Source organism: Oryx dammah, unplaced genomic scaffold (assembly GCF_014754425.2).
Source record: "Oryx dammah isolate SB20612 unplaced genomic scaffold, SCBI_Odam_1.1 HiC_scaffold_19, whole genome shotgun sequence".
Taxonomy (NCBI): Eukaryota; Metazoa; Chordata; class Mammalia; order Artiodactyla; family Bovidae; genus Oryx; species Oryx dammah.
In genome coordinates, this window is record NW_024070203.1 from 28,605,326 (window position 1) to 28,625,081 (window position 19,756).

General features: G+C 44.4%; 1 protein-coding gene across 1 annotated transcript; it reads right to left on the reverse strand.

Annotated features, from left to right (window-relative positions):
• Nucleotides 1-389: 389 nt before the first annotated feature.
• NTAQ1 (N-terminal glutamine amidase 1) lies at nt 390-18,734 on the reverse strand. Its single transcript, XM_040261870.1, has 6 exons — nt 18,337-18,734; nt 13,178-13,277; nt 12,347-12,397; nt 8,052-8,200; nt 6,941-7,065; nt 390-1,058 (listed from the first exon to the last, which is right to left on the reverse strand). Exons 1-6 carry the CDS (start codon nt 18,423-18,425, stop codon nt 949-951), a joined length of 624 nt encoding a protein of 207 aa, XP_040117804.1. The 5' UTR covers nt 18,426-18,734; the 3' UTR covers nt 390-948.
• Between the last annotated feature and the right edge of the window lie 1,022 nt (nt 18,735-19,756).

Consider the following 19,756-nt stretch of genomic DNA (forward strand, 5'->3'; position numbering starts at 1 on the left):
CTGAACCAGCTGGATACGTGGTTATTTCCTGAGACTGATTCTCGAGGAAATGACTGCAAGTGTCCCTCCAAAGCACAAGGCAGGGGATGTGAATGGAAGTTTCTTAGCAAGCAGAAAACACACCTAAGAGCAAAAGCCTGCACAGCCCTATTATAAGAAATGTGCTCCTTTTTACAACAGAACCATGCAGTATGTGAATGAGAACTATCGCTATATGCTGCTTTAATGCCAAACATCTTTTATTTGGAATTAGACGATGAAAGCCAAAGTTCCAAACACATCTTCAAGAAGGAAGACTGATCAATGCATTCTGAAGCAAGTTCATGTCTACAACTGAGACAGTCTTGGGTATCCCAGATTATCAAGAGGGACACAAAATTTTCCAAACAAAATTAAGTCAACTTTATTTAAAAACATATAAATAGGCCAAAGAACACGTAAGCCTGAGAGGGCTGCAAACTTTTCTAAGAACATAATGGTCCCAAAAGACTAACATTTATTGCTGATTCAGCTCACAATGGCAGCCCTCTTCAACCAGCAGCACAGTTACTAGCAAACATTTTACGGGCCTCTTTTATGAGCATCAGAGATTCACAAAGCAATGGGCCACAGCCCTGCCCTCAAGGAGCTTACAGTGGAGCTGGAGAGACATGATACATCCAAAAGAGACACAAAGTCCACATATCAGTATCATAACAAAAAGCAGTTACTGGCCTAAGTCTTCAGAGGTTTTAACAAATGAACAGTAGGAATATCTGAGAAACTACATCAAGTTTCAACCTGACATATCAAAAAAATGGTTTCTATTTATTCTTTTCAATTCAACTGAATTAAAAGGAGAAAGCATAATTCCAAGCCAAATGTACCATAATGTTTGCTGTCTCAGATGAAGGGGTAGATTGTTCAGGTTCTAGGGTTTCTCTACGGCACCACATCCAGAGGTCAAGTTCAGTAGTTCTGGCTGCTAAACCGATGTACAAACTCAGACAGCGAGTAGACGGCTCCCCATCCGACCTCAGGATCCATGCTGATAAAATCATTCAGGTTCATCTTGGAATCTAAAAAATATAGGAAAGAAATGTCCACTGCAGGCACAATTCTGGTTTAACAGCCCCAAAGACCAACAGTAGGGAAAATTATTCAAAGGTTTCATAAGGGATCAATATCATTCTGTGGTATTCTTATCTCAAATGTATAACCTCAACTGAATCATGAAAAACATCACACAAACCCAAACTGAGGGACACTCCACACAATCACTGATCAGTATCCTTCCAAAGGGTTGTGGTTTAGTTGCTAAGCTGTGTTTGACTCTTTCGTGACCCCATGGACTTTGGCCCACCAGGCTCCTGTGTCCATGGGACTTCCCAGGCAAGAATACTGGAGTGGGAAGTTGCCATATCACGACGGGATCTTTCCAACCCAGAGATCAAACCCACATCTTCTGCACTGGAAGAAAGATTCTTTACCACTGAGCCACCAGGGAAGCCCCTTCAAAAGGGCAAAAGTGTAAAAGTAAAAGAAAAAAGAAACTGTCACAGATGAAGGAATGTGAGGAGACATGACAACTACATGGAATATCCTGGGTTAGATTCTGGACCAGAAAAAAGAAAGTGGGGTAAAAGTCACAAACGATAAATAAGGTCTGTAAGTGAACAGTACTGTGCTGATATTTTTGTACTGATTTATTATTTTCTTGCTTTAGATAATTACGCCATGGTTTCTCAGATACCCTGGAATTTGAGTAAAAGGTACAAGGGAACTTTCTGCACTTTTTTACCCAATTCCCTAGCAATCTGAAGTTATGTCAAAATAAAAAGTTAGATGAAACATGCACAGATAAACTGCTGATCTACTGGATAAAACGGCCAATTGATAGGAAATTCAGAAGATAGAAGAGATACAATCTGCAAAACCAGACCTTTCTCCCAGACTCATTGCTTCAACAAATAAATTACAAGGAAAAAAAGAGCTGGACTAGGAATCTCTACATATTAAAAAAAGACTCCACGGAGACATAACAACCAAGGACAAGGTAGGGGTTTTATTTGGATAATAATTCAAATAAATGTACTATAGGAAAAAAATTACAACTTTATGAGATAACTGTGAATCTAAACACTGACTAGAGAGATAAATGCTGATTTTAAAGAACTGTTAAATTTTTTAGCTGTAATAATGACACTGTGGTCATACTTTAAATAAACTAATCCTTATATTTTAGAGATTCATACTGAAATATTTAGAGTTGAAAGCACCTAATATCTGGAATTCACTTCAACATAATACAAGAAGGGGGAAAGTGGATGGGCTATCAGCTATGAGCTGGTAACTGTTGAAAGTCTCATTTTCTGTCTAGTTTTGTTTATGATTTAAATTTTCCATACCATACATTTTTTAAAAGTGTGTACACTTTCTTCTCGTCCTCATTAAAGAATAGTTATAGAACTATACTCCTATCAAAAACCGTCAGGAAAGTGGACAAAGTATATTCAGCAACTCTTTCCACAAGCCAGACAACGGGCAACACGACCGACTGCTAAGAAAGCAGAAACAAGGGAGGGAGCCCTAGGGCCCTCCAGTTCACTGCCCAGGGAGCATTTCCAGGCCACAGCACAGAAGGAGCAACACGAACAGCATGGGGGTTCTGCCCGTGCGAAGACAGAGACCTGAGTCCAGCAGGGCACAGTGGCTACGTGTTGGGGACAGAGTGTGGAAGAGGACCCGACTACGCAGATAGTGCTCTAGATTTCTGCAGGGGCGACTCAGCCTCTAGCCCCAAGTCTGCCTAGGGACTGAACTCATGAAGCCAGGAAAGAAGCCCAGAAAGCAGCTGGTCTAAAAACTCCCAGAACTTCCACAGTGCCCACCAGCCAAGGGGGAGAGAATCCATAACACATGGGCATTTAGCAGAATCCTCAAAAGGGTTACACCTGAGTAGCGGGGCTAAATGAGCACAGGGTGAAAGGCTGCTGAGAATCTGCACTGCACGCTCAGTTGCTTCAGTCGTGTCCAACTCTTTGCGACCCCACAGACTGTAGCCCACCAGGCTCCTCTGTCCACGGGATTCTCCAGTCAAGAATACTGGAGTGGGTTGCCATTTCCTCCTCCAGGGGATCTTCTCGACCCAGGGATGGAACCCACGCCTCTTATGTCTCCTGCATTGGCAGGCGGGTTCTCTACTACTAGTCCCACCTGGGAAGCCCATACTGAAAGAGCAAGCCTTGAAAGGACCCACCTGACCCCTGTACTTTAACAGTAAGCTAGAACCGAATCCAATATCATTTTTAAAAGTACCTCAAGATCTAGCAACTAACAATGTAAAATTCACAAAGTCCAGCACCCAACCAAATAACATGAATCACACAAAGAAACAGGAAAATGCGACTCAACATCAGGAACAAAATCCATCAACGTAAACAGACTGAAATGACAGAGATAATGCAACCAGCAGACAAGGATCAGCTATTATAAACACACTCTGTATATTCAAAAGGGTAGAGGAAAACGTGGGCACAACAGAGAGAAATGGGAGATATTATATCAGCCAGCCCCAAGTGGAATTTTTAGAGATAAAAAAATAAAATATGTAAAATGAAAAAAAAAATGCACTGGATGGGATTAACAGCAAATGAACGCAGCAGAAAAGATAAATGAATTTATAGACAAAATAATTATTCAAAATGAAACACAGAAAAAGTCTGACAAAAAGTGATCATTGACTTAAGAGAATAAGAACAAGGCATCTAACATATGCTTAGGTGAAAGACAAAAATTTTTTTTAAAGGGGGAGATAAAGGTGGTGGTCAAAGGAAACATTTGAAGAAATAATGGCCAAATGTTTCCAAATTTGATGAAAACTATAAATCTACCAATCTAAGAATCTGAACAAATCTCACGTGGACTAAATCTAAAGAAAACTATAGTCCACCAAATTAAATTGCTGAAAATGAGAAATAAAGAGAAAAAAATCTTAAAAAGCAGCCAGGAAAGGGGGGAAAGATACACTACATTTAGAGAAACAAATATAAGAACAGTTTCCTTGATCAGAAACTAAGCAAGCAGAAAACAAGAGACACCTTTAAAAAACTGCAAGAAAAAAACATGTAAAACTAGCGTATATTATCTAACAAACATATCTTTTCAAAAATGAAGACACTTGGGATACAGAACACTAGAAACAGAGTCTTACAACAAAAAAGCTAGATAATCAGCAAAACCAGGACTTCTGTTGATGTGATCACAGCCAGGGATGCATAATGACCAAGTAATCCAAAATAAAGGAAAGACAGGCGCCTCCCAGGAAAGGAGGAGTAAAAGTTCTTGCTTACCTGGGGTAGATGTACTTACCTGACTTACTCCATTTAAGTCAGCTAAAATCTTTACCAAATGGCTAAAGGCAACCTCAAGTTCTGAAATACAGTGGTATTAATTTTCTAGGACTTTTTAATGCAATTAAATAAAAAATGATTATTATCTTCAGGCATTCAACACCTACCAGCGTTTAAAAATAAAATTAAAAAATTTTTAAAGATCAATATATAACAAATCAGCATTTGCCTGCATCTCCCTAAGAGACACTATAACATTTCTATTTACATGTAACACTGGTTCTCCAGCTAGGTTCAGACTAGCCAGTGTCACTATAACACGCCATATGAGAACAGGAAAATGAAAGGACAGAGAGGCAGCAAAGGGCTTAGAAAGAGAAAGGGACAGTCACGGTGTACCCTATAGTTCAGTCCAAGACTTGGGAAAGGTCCTTAAAAACTGAGCCATTAAAGGCTAGTGCTGGAACTGAGTTTTAGGGCAAGGCTGCAAGACTGTGAATCTTGGTTTCCTTCTTATCAGAGATGGGCAAAAAAAGGAGGGGGTAGTTTCCTTCATTTAAAATACACTAAACGCTGAATTTAAAAGAGTGGGCCTGCAGACTCATGGCCACCAAAATTATTAAATGTTGGGGCCAAAATATAATGTGCAATGAATGAAATGTGATAAATTTTAAGCCCCTAAGGGCCAATTCCATAACTAAATGCAGTAAAGCTGCTATGAAAGTTACCTAAAACAGGCTTTAATTCCAAGTTTGATGTCTTCTTGAACCTCTTCTTCTTTTTTAACTTTTTTTTTTTAAATAAAGCAATATTAATTAGCTAAAAGTAATCCCCCCTTATCCTAACTTCAAACATATTCCTTTGATAAATGGGGCTTCCCTGGTGGCTCAGCTGGTGAAGAATCCACCTGCACTGCAGACCTGGGTTTGATCCCTAGGTTGGGAAGATCCCCTGGAGAAGGGAACGGCTACCCAATCCAATATTCTGGCCTGGAGAATTCCACGGACTGTATAGTCCATTGGGTTGCAAAGAGTCAGACATGACTGAGCTAAAAGTAATTCCCCCTTATCCTAGCTTTAAACACATTCCTTTGATAAATGGGGCTTCCCTGGTAGCTCAGCTGGTAAAGAATCCACCTGCTATGTAGGAGACCCCAGTTCCATTCCTGGGTCAGTTCAATTGATAAATACAGTGCTTGAATTGATGGACTGACCACACAAAAGAACATGGCCACATGGTTAAATTACTACATGAGAAAGCAGTATGTTTACCCCACACTTCAGAGCAGATTCCTTTGAGTTCCAACCTCAAGTTCAGGAGGCCCCCAGTGAGCTAGTTACACCGGGACAAAAAGAGACATCCCCTTCCCTGCTCTTGAGCACAGGGAGGTAACAGACCCTGCCACCCTCCAGCTGTGCCTGGGGGCCAGGCAGAGGGTTGGACCTTCATGGACTCCAGTGTTCATGCATGCCTAGTGAAGAGGAGATGAACATAAGATAGGAGGGGGCTGGCACAAACAGCACCTCTTGGGAAGCAGTCACCAAAACCCAAAGGAACAAGTCAAAAAGGACAGGGGCTGACAAGGCTTACTGAAGGCTTACTGAAGGCTCAGCTCCCGTGGCAGTGCTATGTGGAAGAGACACGGGGAGCCACACAGGCACTGTCCAGAGCACACCCAGTAGGGTGTGTGAGATGAGAGCAAGACCCACGAAGCCCTCTCTTGACCTAAGCTAGCCCAGTTCTGATGCTGAGCCTGGGAACCAGGTTGGTAGACCCGAAGCAATGCCAATATGAACTTTAAAAATCATGACAGCTTTCCACAGAGAGCCCCCAAAATCAGAGATGGAATCTTCCTTCAGTGTTCACTCCCTTCAAATATACCAAGAACACTTTTTACTTTCTTCCCTGCTGAACTCTGAACTCCAATGTTCTGTTTTTCTGGCCTCCTCTACAGCCTGCAGAGCATCTTGACTCAGACAGCATCATCCTCACCAGAGGATGGTTTTTACCAATCAATGGCAACCTTGTGAATTACTTCCCACCATAAATTCACCCAGGTGAATGGTAGACAACAGTAATATGATGAAGAACCCTTGATCTACTTAAGTCTCGACAAATTATTAACTGGACTGATGCCTGAAAGCACATAAATGAGATGAGTGGGACAATAAAACTGGCTAGCTCTCACTGCCTTTCTAATGCAGATTTTATTACAGAGATGTCACAGGTCTCAAAGAGGCACCAGGGGATTCCCTTCACCATAACATGAAACCCCACCACAGGGAGGCTCTACAAGTCCCATGGTAAAGTGGCACAAACACACAGTTCTCCCCAAGTCTGGTGGACCAGAGACAGGGACAGCCGATATTCTGGCAACAGGGTTGTGGTTTGGCTCCCTGAAGCCTTTCCTCTCCCATGAAACCTTCCAATCCTGCTCTCTGAGCCTCCATTTCTGAGTCTGATAAATACACACAACTACACTCCCTCTCACCTCCTAACCACTCCGGGAGTCTTACCCAAACGACAGTGCACTTCCTGTCCTTGGTTAAGGGAACTCGCTCACCAGCACACTGATGGGAAACCCCTCTGAGAGGGCGTCCCTGGCTCACCTCCAGTCTCAATGCAGGGATACGACGGGGGAGGCTCTCTCCAGTTCCCACTGGAGTCTTTCATGTGAGATCGGTCAGAAGCAAAGTTCTTCAGATATGAGTCTGCACGGATCACTCTAAATTTCCTGAACATAAATCAACACTCATTTATGTAACAGTTGAAATTCTAACTCAATTCTTACAGAGACTCATTTTCTATGACATGCACAAAACTAGGCACACATTTTTGTACTATTAGTGACAGGCAGATAGTTTAGTCGCTAAGTCGTGTCCGACTCTTGCGACCCCATGGGCTGTAGCCCACCAGGTTCCTCTGTCCATGGAATTCTCCAGGCAAGAATACTGGAGTCAGTTGCCATTTCCTTCTCCACTATTAGTGATACACAAACAGATATGTGGCTTTAACACCTGTTAAAGATGCCATGAGAAATGATCAGCTGACATTCCAAACTACAAAGGCGTGGAAATCTATCCAGTTGCCTTTACTTACTCAATGAATATATCAAGGACCAAGGGCATAATTTTCAGGTGTTGGTATCATGAAAGTGTTAGTCACTCAGTCGTGTTGGACACTTTGTGACCCCATCGACTGTAGCCCGCCAGGCTCCTCTGTCCATGAGATTCTCCAGGTAAAAATACTGGAGTGGGTCGCCATTGCCTTCTCCGGGGGATCGTCCTGACCTAGGGATTGAACCTGGGTCTCCTGCACTGTGGGAAGATTCTTTACCATCTAACTACCAGGGAAGTCTATCATACTCTCAATTTTGGCGTCATATGGCATCCAGCTCCCCCAACCCACACCACCCCACCATCCACACACCCAAAAATAAGAGTATGAAAGACATTCCGAAACTGACTTGAAGAAAATGTTTTGGATCTCATCACACAAAGTTTTAAAGACTGCCAGCCTTTCATATGATGGACAACCTTCAAAACTTCAAAATATTTTGAATCTGCTGTGTAGTACATGACACTCAAATATCAACTCAATGATGAAGCCAAGACAAGCAATCTTTACAAAACCAACGCAGAAACAAACACACAAAGTAACTGTATAATTGTCAAAGTCTAACTTCAGAAAAGTAGGTAAACCCACCCTCAATTTCCTCACCTTCTGAACTGTGGATGGATGTCCTCATCAGACTTAAAGGCATCTTCCACGTATGTGTCAAAGGGGCAGGGGAATGGCAGGACAGTGTCAAGGTCATAAATGAAGCTCTGTCCTCCGCTTGAAACATGAAGCAAGACAACGTGGTAATCCTAGACGTAAAAGTTGCTGAAGTTAACCAGGTTACTTTATGATGGAGTATTCCAAGGTTATAGTAATAATGCCTATCTACCAGCAAAAACATATACAAGGCTAATACAGCCCTCCTTAAAATAACAAAGCAAACACAAAACCCTGGAAACAGACCAGATGTCCAATGACAGGAAACAGTTACATAAACAGTGGAAATGTTCATGTACATTAACTGTATACCTTCAACCCAGCAATTTTACAATTAGGAATTCATCTTAGAGAAACACTACCATATGCAAGTAAAGGTATATATTCAAAGAAAATCTCTGCAGTGCTGTTTTTAACTGTGAAGATTCAGAAAGAATCAGAAGTCCACCAAGAGGGGAAAAGCTAGCAAACCACAAGGCAGGCATAAGATGGGGTACTGCGCAGTTGCTAAAAAGAATTAGGTAAAACTTTTGTGCAAACTGGATTAACTCCATGTTACACAGTTGGATGGAAAAAGCCAACTGCAGATTATGTACTATACATTATTTTTTAAATTGATGTGTATATAAAGACAGATGTGTGTGTTCAAAAGTACATATGCATGCATACGAGTACAGAGAAAAAGTCTATAAGGATATTCTCCAAACCATTAACAAAGCGGGAACGGCCGAAGGTCAGCATGGAGAGGGAAAGAAGGACTTCAAAATGTTGTTGGGACTTCTCTGGTGGCCCAGTGACTAAGACTCTGAGCTCCCAATGCAGAGGGCCTGGGTTCAATCCCAGGTCAGGGAACTGGATCCCACATGCCACAACTGAGAGGTCTCATGCTGCAACGAAGGTGAAAGATCCCTCATGCTGCAACTAAGACCCAGCTAAAGAAATAAGTTTTTAAAAATGTTCTTGCTACTGATTTTCAATCAGCCATGCCCTTATCTGTAGCCATTAAGGAAAAAGGACACAAAAAGCTTCTCCTGCACAGCTGGGTCCCAGCATGCATGTGAATTCTCACCCTCACCCCCAGACACAGGGTACTGCTCAAGCCAGCTAAGAGCTAGAACGGATGTCAGGAAGATTTATCAATGGACACGAGGGCAGTCTGATGCTTAGAATGCCTCGGAAGAAAAAGGCTCACACAGAGAACAGCATTGTGAGATTAAAACGTCCAATCACATTAGTACAATGTTAGGAATACCATACATTTCTAGTACTTCAGAGCTTACAAAGCACTTTCTCAAATGGTGTTTCATTTGACCCTGTGAGGTAGGGGAAGACAATTAACTGAGACTGGAGACACTGCACCATCAGAGCCCAAAGTGCTCTCTTTGGCTCCAATTCTATCTTAGGAAAGCAGAAACAGCATCAGAAATGAACGCTTCTCCCCTATCCTCCCCTTAATGCATCCAGCCCTCCCCTATAACAGTCCGCAACTTCGGCCCCCTGGGCCTCTTCACGTTATTCCACTCCACCTGCGCTGCGTCTCCACGGCTCTCCCCCAATTCATCACTGCAGCTCCGGCTCAGATGCTCTCCCGACCCAGGGGTCCATCTTTGATCTTCTCCCATCCCTGCCAGCAGCAGTCTCTGCCATATCCCAGATCGGGTTCTCTCCTGACATCTACTTCATGTTATGTTTTTTTTTAAAATACATACTCCCAATTGCTTGTGGGAAACTGTGCTATTAAAATACAGATACAGAGATGAGAAAGATAGGTCCAAATGTTCAAGAAGTTCCTGGAGAAGCGAGTGGGAAACCCAAGTCAGTGGTGGCAGAGGAGTGAGAGGATGAGGGAAGACAGGAGGCGGGAGAACCTGCGGGTTAGGGCATGTGAGAAGGGTTCACCCAGTTCAACTTCAGCCACAGCACCACTGGCCTCTGTTTCCTCTTCTGTAAAATGGGGATAACTGTAGTGTTTGAAAGTGAAAGTTGTTCAGTCGTTGTGTCCAACTCTTTGACACTCCGTGGACTCTAGCCCGCCAGGCTCTTCTGTCCATAGGGATTCTCCAGGCCAGAATACTGGAGTGGGTAGCCGTTCCCTTTTCCAGGGGATCTTTCCAACCCAGGGATCGAACTGGGGTCTCCTACATTGCAGGCAGATTCTTTACCAGCTGAGCCACAAGGGAAACCCAACTGTAGTAGTTTACCTCATAGTATTACTCACACTGTTACTGAGAGAATTAATGAGATTATTACGTAAATACTCAGCCTTCTTAAAAACCAACCAAAGTGGCGGAGGGCGCCCCACAAGGGGAATGGCAACCCAACTAATAAGGGGAGTTTCACTGAGGAAAGGCTGCATCTTGCCTAAAGAGGAGAGCATTCCAGAAAGAGGACACAGCTTGTGGAACGGCATAAACAGAGACTTCCTAGGCAGTCCAATGCTTAGGACTCTGCTCTTCTACCACAGGGATCACAGGTTTGATCCCTGGTTGGGGAACTAAGATCCTGCATGCTGGACAGCACAGCCAAAAAAATTAAAAAAAAAAAAAGAAAGAAAAGGCATAAACAAGGAATATCCTTCTGGCTAGCTCAGGTCTATGTTCCTACATAGCAGACGGCCAATGAACTCGAGAGGGAAAGCAGGCCACCTCCACGAGGAGAGGCAGAGATGGGGACCAAGGAGTATAGACTCGAGAGGCAGCTTCACTCTCTGAGCCAGGAGAAGAGACTTTGTCCAAATGCCTGGGAAAGACACCGCAGGTTAGAGACAGGAGCGCCCACTTAGAAAGTGACCTCTTCCTCGGGGGTTGGTCTCCACCGACTGAGGGAGGTTCACCCATCGCCTACAACAGAACAGCAGTGAGGCACAGATCAACTGCCAGAGGTGTATTCCACACAGGAAGTCTGTGGGGAGACTCCTGAAACAGGATTCTCCACCGGAAGCTGCCATGAGCTGCTGTGTAAGGAGGGCACAACCACTGGTCCTTTCCCTGAAAATTCCCTGAAGACCGGAAGCTGAGCACTTCAGCAATGGGCATGATGCTAGGGCAGATGGACAGTCCACAGCTGTGGTTCTATCGCTCTGTTAACAAAAATCGCTAACACTTTTAGAGCACTGGTGCAGATACCAGGGTGATGCTTCAAAAATGCATCATCTCCCTGAGGACCCCCATGACCAGACGAGGATACCCAGGAAAGACGGTAACTAAGTTGTCCAGCTCACACAGCCCAGCAGAAGGGGGACTTGGGCTTAACCCCAAAGTGCCTCACTCAGCCTGCGCTCTCAACCCAACACTGCTGGATTCGGGCTTCAGAGCAGCAAGTCTCCTGCTGGTGAAGGAAGCTAGAGTGTGAGCTCCATGAGGCCAAGAGTTTAGTCTATTCTGTGCCTCGTATATAACAGGCATTCAATACATATATGTTATATAAATGAATGAAGCCAATTCAAATGATGTCTTATCCTAAATATGCATTGGAAACTTGATGTTTGTTACATTATCATGAATGGAGTTTTTCTTTTATCTCCATGTTTCTTAGCACAAACAATTCCATTCTTCCGGGCACCAGGTTAAGGTGACATATGGATGTGTGCTGGAAAGGACCCCAATCTGTCACCTATCAGCCAGGTAACCCTGAGGTAGTCACTTTGCCTTTCTGGGCTTGTTTCTTCACCTGAAAAATGAAGGGGTTGGAACAGATCTGTGTTTTTCAAATGCCAGTCATTCTAAGAATTTTGCTAAGAACACAAATTCCTGAACCTTTAGATCAACTAGATTAGAAACCTTTTTTTTTTTTGCCACATCAGGCAACAAGCAGGATCTTAATTCCTCAACCAGGGATTGAACCTAGGCTCTTGGCAGTGAAAGCCCTGAGTCCTAAACACTGGAATTCCCACAAACCTGTATTTTTCACACAGTCTCTGGATAACTCTACTGTGCAGATGGACCAGATGCTGCTGAAGTTCCTTCCAGTGCTAAATAGACAAGCGTCTAGACAACAATTGTATCTGCTACATCAGCCATTTAAAATCACTTCTATAATAATTTCAAAATTAAAAGAAAACATGCCTGTCAGTGCTTCTGCCTTAGACCAAATAACATCTGTCGTCCAAAGGTCAAATTATTAATAACTATCATAGTCTTTCTCTACTGCCCCATCATTTCTGCTTTACCAAAACACAAAGACCGCTCCTGGATTACAAGTACTGCTGTATCAGAGGCTGTCTGTGCTGACCATCTTACCCAGATGACAGGTCCATCTCCGGGTCTTGCCTGCTGCTTCCAGATAGGTATCTACAAATACAATACACTTCCTGAGTCAAAATTTACAGAGCAAACACCACTCAATTCTTTTAGGCAACACACACATGGAAAATAAAATATTTCAAAACAACAAACAAGTCAGGTGGAAGAATGAACAGATAAGAAGAAATCCAAATCTTTCCAAGGGTCCTTAATGATGAAGGAGCAATAATTCATTGTTAAGATGTTCTCTGGAGAGTAGAAAGAGACCCAAACTAGGGATCGGAAGTCCTGGCAGATTCACCTCTTGCTCTCCCACTTAATTATTCACAGGGCCTTCCCAAGTCTCTATTTCCTCATCTACAAAACGGAAACAGCTGTCCGGACCCTGACTACTTCACAAGGTATCCACTGGGATCAAACAACATGATGCTCACAAAAGTGCTTTACAAAATACGAAGAGCTTACTTTTTTTTTTTTTTAATACTTTACAGAAGTTTACTGTAATTCCATAAAACACAGGAAAGAAACTTTTCCTTCAAACCTGAGCATATATGCTTCTAATCTAAGCATTTTAAAAAGCTCTAACTTAATACCTAAAGAAAGGGGACTGAATTTGCATAAACATCCTATCACATATTTCCCTACCTGCAAGTTAGGAACTAAACTCTTAACTACATCCTTGTAGGGAAAAAATCTGATTCAAAAAAAAACTTTGAACTGTTGCCATATTTTATAAAGCATATTTTAGAACAAGCTAAACCCATCCTCTATTTAGCTTTGAATGTCATCTTGAATTTGTGTTCTTTCTGCAATCACTCCCCAACTTACCATCTTCCTCTCATTAGATATGAAGACAGCATAACACTCTTCTAAAGGATACTGGTCGTGGTTTTTGATGTATTCGCAGAGCTTCCAAATATTTTCTTCACTGGAATAAAATAATTGTTTAAGCAATATAATTAAGCAAGAACACTCAGTTCTTGAGTGAACACTCAGTTCACTCAAATTTGAACAAAAGACCAATTATTACATTAAAAAAAAAGTTGGTAGAGACCTTAAACACCACCTCCTCCAAAAACTGGCTAACAATTGTACCTCCTCTGAAACATCCCCAGCAACAGCTGTTACCAACCTGAACTGTGCATGGACCCCTCTGCAGAAACAGAGCTCACTGCCTCTGTCAGCAGTGTTAACACGAGGCATTCTAACTGCTCAAATGCTCCATCAATATTCTAAACGTTCTGAGTCCAGGGACTTGAATTCCAGTTCAGCCACTTACAAGGTAATAAGTTTTGGATACCATGACCTCTCTTGAGTGTCTGCTTTTCTCCTCTGTAAAGTGGGCATAATCATATCATCAATACTCAATAAATCTTAACATTGGTTGGCTGCTCCCCTTTGGAAATGGCAGGATGGGTATTGTGAAGGAGGGCTCCTGACTGGAAAAGATCAGGACAGTTATGGGATATGTCCAGGAATTCTTCTGGAGGGAGCCTCTGGTGAATGCTATTCCCCAAGCCCCTCTGGTATGGAGGAGGTTTTAGAAAGCTCTTCCTCATGCTAAACTGAAATCCATCTTTCTTATACTACTGCCCTAGATGAATCTCTCTTTTATGTGAGAGGCCTTCAGCTATTATGAAGCAATGGTAAGAACCACCGAAGTAAAGCAACGCCCAGTGCCTCAAACCAAGCCACACTGGCAGTCACACTCTAGCATGGGCAAGCCCCAGCACTCCTGGCAGTATTCACAGCCCAAGCTTTGGGTTCCTGTCTTCTTCTAATGGGGCACACAGCACCTTTGCTCAAAACGAGTTACGCCAATATTCTGCTCACACAAGTGACTCAATTTGTCAAAACCTGAATCCCAGCCACCTACACCATGAGACCTGGAAACGGCACTGAGGACAGGCACAATTCTGTGGAGAGACACACGCTTCACTCAGCCTTGCCCTTGTCCACCTGTCTCAACACTTCATGCAACCAGACTTAAAGTACCGAAGTTAACTGTTTATATTTTTCTCCCATGATTTTGTTTTCCCCTAGAATATCTGAGAAGTCTTATGGGGGGGAAAATGGTGGCAGAGATACCAACAGGAGAATGCTAATAATTCTATGGGATGTGCAGCACAGAGTAATAATATGTGAACTGTTTCAATATGACATATAACATGTAGCAGCTAAAATTTTTTTAACCTGGATGTTCTCAGAGAGTTTTGAGAAGACATTTGTCTTTCCAACCTAGAGACATTCAGGAGCATTGACTATCAACAACAGCCTGTGATGTACAAGTCACTGTGCTAAGAGCTTGGAGTTCAGAATGATAAATCAGAGTCGCAGACGATGAGAGGAGCCACACACACCCATAAATAATCGAGCACCGCTGCTGCTGCCGCTGCTGCTGCTGCGGGAGACCATAAAAGATGCACAGAGCAAGTAGAGGAGGGAGTCATTCACTTTGAGGGATACAGGATGATGGAGGAAATAGGTCAGCGGGTTCTCCTTGTGTGTTCCCCTTTCCCCTCTCAAGAATGGACAGAGTTAACCCCAGAAGTCCTCGAATTCATATGTACCATGAGCACTACTGGTTGGCTAAATACACATGTAGCTTGGACATACTTTGCTTATTACTTTTCAAATATGAGTGAATATTACACAGAGAAAAAAATTAAACCTAAGAGTTATTGAATTTGCAGTCCCTTTTAATCAACAATTTTGTCTTCAAGAGTACAACTAATATCATGAAGGAGGATCTCATGAAATTTTTCATGCTAATTAAAAAAAAAAGAGGGCCTCATCCTTGGAAATGCTGGGAGTCATCACTAAATAGAAAGTGCCACAGATTAGGTGTGAGTCCTGCAACTCATTTAACTGGTTTAAAAAAATGGCGGGGGGCGGTGATAACAATAATGCCCCAGGCTGTCAGCTGAGTATTTGGGTAGCAGAGATGCTAACAGAGCAGTACTAGGACTGGGATTCTGCAGGGGTGACTAGTGATGAGCTGATAGAGGCATGCAAATGGGGAGGATCCCTGGGACACAAGTGCTTAACAATTATTTGAAAAATCCGAAATGATTACAACAGAATCAAAAATGCTCTGCAGGAGACTTCCCTGGTAGTCAAGTGGCTAAGACTCTGTGCTTCCAAAGTAAGGGGCCTGGGTTTCAGCCCTGGTCAGGGAACTAAATCACACATGCCGCAACTAAAGATCCCGCATGCTGCAACCAAGACCTGGTGCAGCCAAATAAAAAAATTTTTTTTTAAATGCTTTGCAAACTGCACGAAACACAAATATTGACTACCACTATTATCATTAAGCTGGGTCTTAAAAGCTAAGTGACATCTGACAGAAGCTAACAGAAGTCAAGAGGAGGCATTTATTCCAAGTTCGAAGAATCCGCAGGAGCAAACATAGAAAGGTGCACCAGCCTGATGCGTTCGGACAGGATAGAGCACTTGTTCTCCATCAGAAGTAATTTTGCCCCCTAAGGAAAATTTGGCAATAGGTGGTGACATTTGGGATTCTGACAGATTGGGGGAGGATGGGCATCTAAAGGGTAGAGCCTGCCCTACAAAGAACAGATGCCCAAACAAAGAATCTCCATGCTCAAAATGTCAACAGAGGCAAGGCTGAGAAACCCTTGGGCAGAGCAGAGAAGCCAGGTTCACAAAGAGGTTGCAGGAACAGATGGTGACCAGATCTTTATAGTGCTTGCTATACGCAGGAGATAGATTTTATTGTCTAGGCCTGAGCTCCTGAAATTGGATCAAAGGGCCAGACTCAGACTTCTCTACCGTGCAGCTCACACATCCAGGCTCTCTGGGGTTGGACTTTAAGATCTGCATATTCTATAAGCTCCAGGTGGTTCTCTGGTACATTCAAATTTAGACTGGCTTTGAGCAGTATGAAGCCAGCCGAAAATTAAAGACTTAATGGGCTATGGGAGAGTTAGGCAGAGATGCCTGTTAGGAAGGACCAGAACAGGCCCCAGTGGCCAGACCCGAGGAGGGACAGACCTATGGCTGAAGAGACCAGGAGGAGATGATCAACTGAACAGATATTCATCTCCTAGTATTCTTCCACTTAATCACTGCACTCCTATTATGCCGGCCTCTCTGTCATTCCTCAAATATTCTCGCCCGCTTCTTTCTAAGAGTTCTGTACCTGCAGTCCCCCTGCCTGGAGGGATCTCCTGCCAACATCCACAAAGCTCCTGCCCTCTTTCTTCAGCTCTCTGTTCAAATGTCCTTTTTCTCTGTTCAAATGTCATTTTATCAACGTCTTTAAGTATCCTAATAACATGGTGAGTCACCATCTCTTATCTTGTTCTATTTTTCTCACAGCACTTAACACACCCAAGTGTGGTTAAACTTGCTTTTGTCTGCTTTTCCCCAATAAAAATGTAAGAACTATGAAATCTTATCAGGGAATATGTCTACGTTGTTCACTGCAGTATCCCTAGTGTCTAGGATTCTGCTTCACATCCTCCATAAACATTTACTGAATAAATGAATAAAACAATGCATGGATCTCAGAGACAAGAACTAAGAGGACTGAGGTGAGAGGAGGGGCAGAGATAAAGTGTAGAAGTACCTACCCCAGAGGTTCCAAGTTCAGCACCACCACTTGCTAGATAAAGTCAAAGTCACTCAGTCCTGTCTGACTCTTTACCACCCTACAAGTCCATGGGATTCTCCAGGCCAGAACACTGGAGTGGCTAGCCTCTCTCTTCTCCAGGGGATCTTCCCAACTCAGGGATCGAACCCAGGTCTCCTGCATTACAGGTGGATTCTTTGCCACCTGAGGCACAAGGGAAGCCCTTGCTAGATGCGTGACCTTGGGCAAACTAAAGGCCTCCCTGTGGCTTAGTATTTTCATTAATAAAGGAAATGAGAAAAAGGATAATAATAGAACTATCTCCTAAGCCTGAAAGGAAGTACTTGGCACTGGGCCTGACATGCAGTCAGAGCTGAACAAACTCCAGCTCTTCGTAGCACTGATTTGGTGACCAGCTGAAGGAGGAAAGGCAGTTTCAGAGGACCCCGATGTTTCTTGTGCAGGACTGGAAGTCTCCATTCAAGCAAGGGAATGGTAGGCGTGGCAGTGATAAGGACGAAGATTAAGAGTTGCGATTCCGCCACAGAAGTGGCCTAGGAAAGGGGCACAGTGTGCGGGCTCTGTGTTCCCAATCTGCATTCCTAGACTCACAAGCAATGTTGTTGTTCACTCACTAAGTCGCTGACTACAGCCAGGCCTCCCTGTCCTTCACAAGCTATGCGGCCGTAGGCAACTTTCTTGCAACCTTCTGTGCTTCGACGTGCTCACCCTTAAAAAGGGAGTTTTAACAGTACCTTCCTCCTAATTTAACTGTGGGGAGAAATGAATTCGTTTACTGAAACGTCTGGGAACAATGCTCGGCATATACTGAGTACCACGTGTAAACGTAACCACTATTATAATAACGACGTGGTGGTCTTGAAGCTCCTAGTTTCTGGTACAACGGAGCCTGAGTTGGAATCCTGGCTGCCTTTAATGAGTGACCTTGGGAATGTTATTGCAAAATCTCTGTGCTTTCATTCGCTTCCAAAATTAAAATGACCTTCACATCAGTGCGAAACCACTTTGGGCTTTAATTTAGTACAATAATTTTCAAAGGCTCTCTACCCTCCACCCTCCGCTTCCAACTCCCCTTTCAGGCGCCCCCAAGCACTGAGATCCCCTGAGAAAGGTCCAGGAGAAAAAGGCCAGGACAGCGACCTGACCCTTCCTGGCGGATACTACCCCCCTCCCCCAACACCCTCCGAATGCCCACACTCCACTCAAGACTCTAGGGCTGCCATTCCGGCTCCCTTCGCCCCTCAAACCGGAAAACCCTCCAGCCAGGCCCAGAGCGCCCCCGGGGAGGGGCCGAGAAGAGGCGGAGCCCGGCTGCTTCTCCACCGCCGAGTGGGCTGGGGAGACGCCGGGGGCTACCCCCGCGCCCCCTCACCAGTAGCAGCTGTTGTAGACACAGGCGTCCCGCGGGGGGCTGGCCGGCTGGTAGTGGGCGGCTGCGGCGACCGAGGCGTCCCCTTCCATGGCTAGCCTGGGTACGGGCCAGAGGCGTACGGACCGGACCGGCCCCGCCGGCGGGCTTCGGAGGAGGAGCCGGCGCACCACACGCAGCGCTGGTTCGCCGGGCGGACTGGGAGGAGCGCGAGGCTGCCGGTGGCTCCCCGTGGTGATGGGGCCTGGGGCAGGGTGGGCGGAGCCCGAGCGGCGGAAAGCGCAAGATCCCGCGCAGAAGCTCGAGATGCTGGTGGCAGGTTCCTGGAGGGTGGAGCTGGGAATGAAGAGAGTTGTCAGTGGCTTGACTCGGGCGGCCCTGGATTGGCTGGGCAGGTTCTGGTGGACGGAGCGTGGGCGGGGCGAGCGATGCAAAGTCCCGGCGCGGAACGAGGTGGGCGGAGCTCGAGGCTCTCGGTAGCAGTGCCGTTGAGGGCGGAGTCTGAGAGACAGGGGCGGATTCTGGGTGGGTGAGCGGCGTGAGTTCATAGTGGGCGGAGCCAGGGACGTGGAGGATCTTGTGGTTCCCGGTTTGCGAAACCCCTCCAGGTGGGTGGGGTCGGGGGCCAGGGGCGGGGCCACGCGGCACGTGGCCCTAGAGCAGCAGTGTGCCAAGAGTGTTGGAGGCTTGGGAACAACGTGGTTGCGATCAGCGTGGGAAAAAAAAGAGGTCACCGGCTGGCCGTTTGAGAGGGGAGTCAAGGGAGGGCTTGGAGTTGGTAAACGGTGCTTCGTGAGTCTCGGAGAAGACTTCTAACCCCTTGCCAGCCGATGAGATTGGGAAGACTCCGTGTGCAAGTGAAATAAGAGGATCTTGTGTGTGAAAAAGGTTTATTTTTGAGAGAGGCGATGGGACGCGGGGAGCGAAGAGGATGGTGGAATGATGGAGGGAGGTTCATTCCAAATATACTGACTCAAAATGGTATATTGATTCTTTCATAGAGTAAGTAAGAACAGTTTTGAAAGCCCTTTTAGTATTAATCATATATTTATTTGCCAGAAGTCTGGAAGGAAAGACACCAGATTGTTAAGTGTTTATCACTGGTGAATGAATGGCATGGAGGACTTTCACTTTAGATTTGTATCCCTCTGAATGTTTATATTTGCAAGGGACACATATAGCTGGTCGGGTATTTTCCATTCTGAAAACCGAAATTGTTAGATTGGATTATAGACCATATATATATATATATATACATACACACACACACAGTCTGATTCTCCCAGTCTCATGAGTTCTAAAGCCCAAAAGTCCTCAAGACTTTTAATATAAGTCGTGTCAGTTATCGATGTATTACCTCTCAGGTCCAAATACATACTTCAACATAGACTTTATAATAAATAATGGAATTCCTTAAAGCATT

Coding starts and splice junctions, on each gene's coding strand:
- NTAQ1 (XM_040261870.1), bottom strand. CDS start 18,425: ATGGAAGGGGACGCCTCGGTCGCCGCAGCCGCCCACTACCAGCCGGCC. Junction 13,278..18,336: donor GTCTACAACAGCTGCTACTG/GTGAGGGGGCGC, acceptor ATTTTATTCCAG/TGAAGAAAATATTTGGAAGC. Junction 1,059..6,940: donor TCCCTGCATTGAGACTGGAG/GTGAGCCAGGGA, acceptor TATATTTTTTAG/ATTCCAAGATGAACCTGAAT.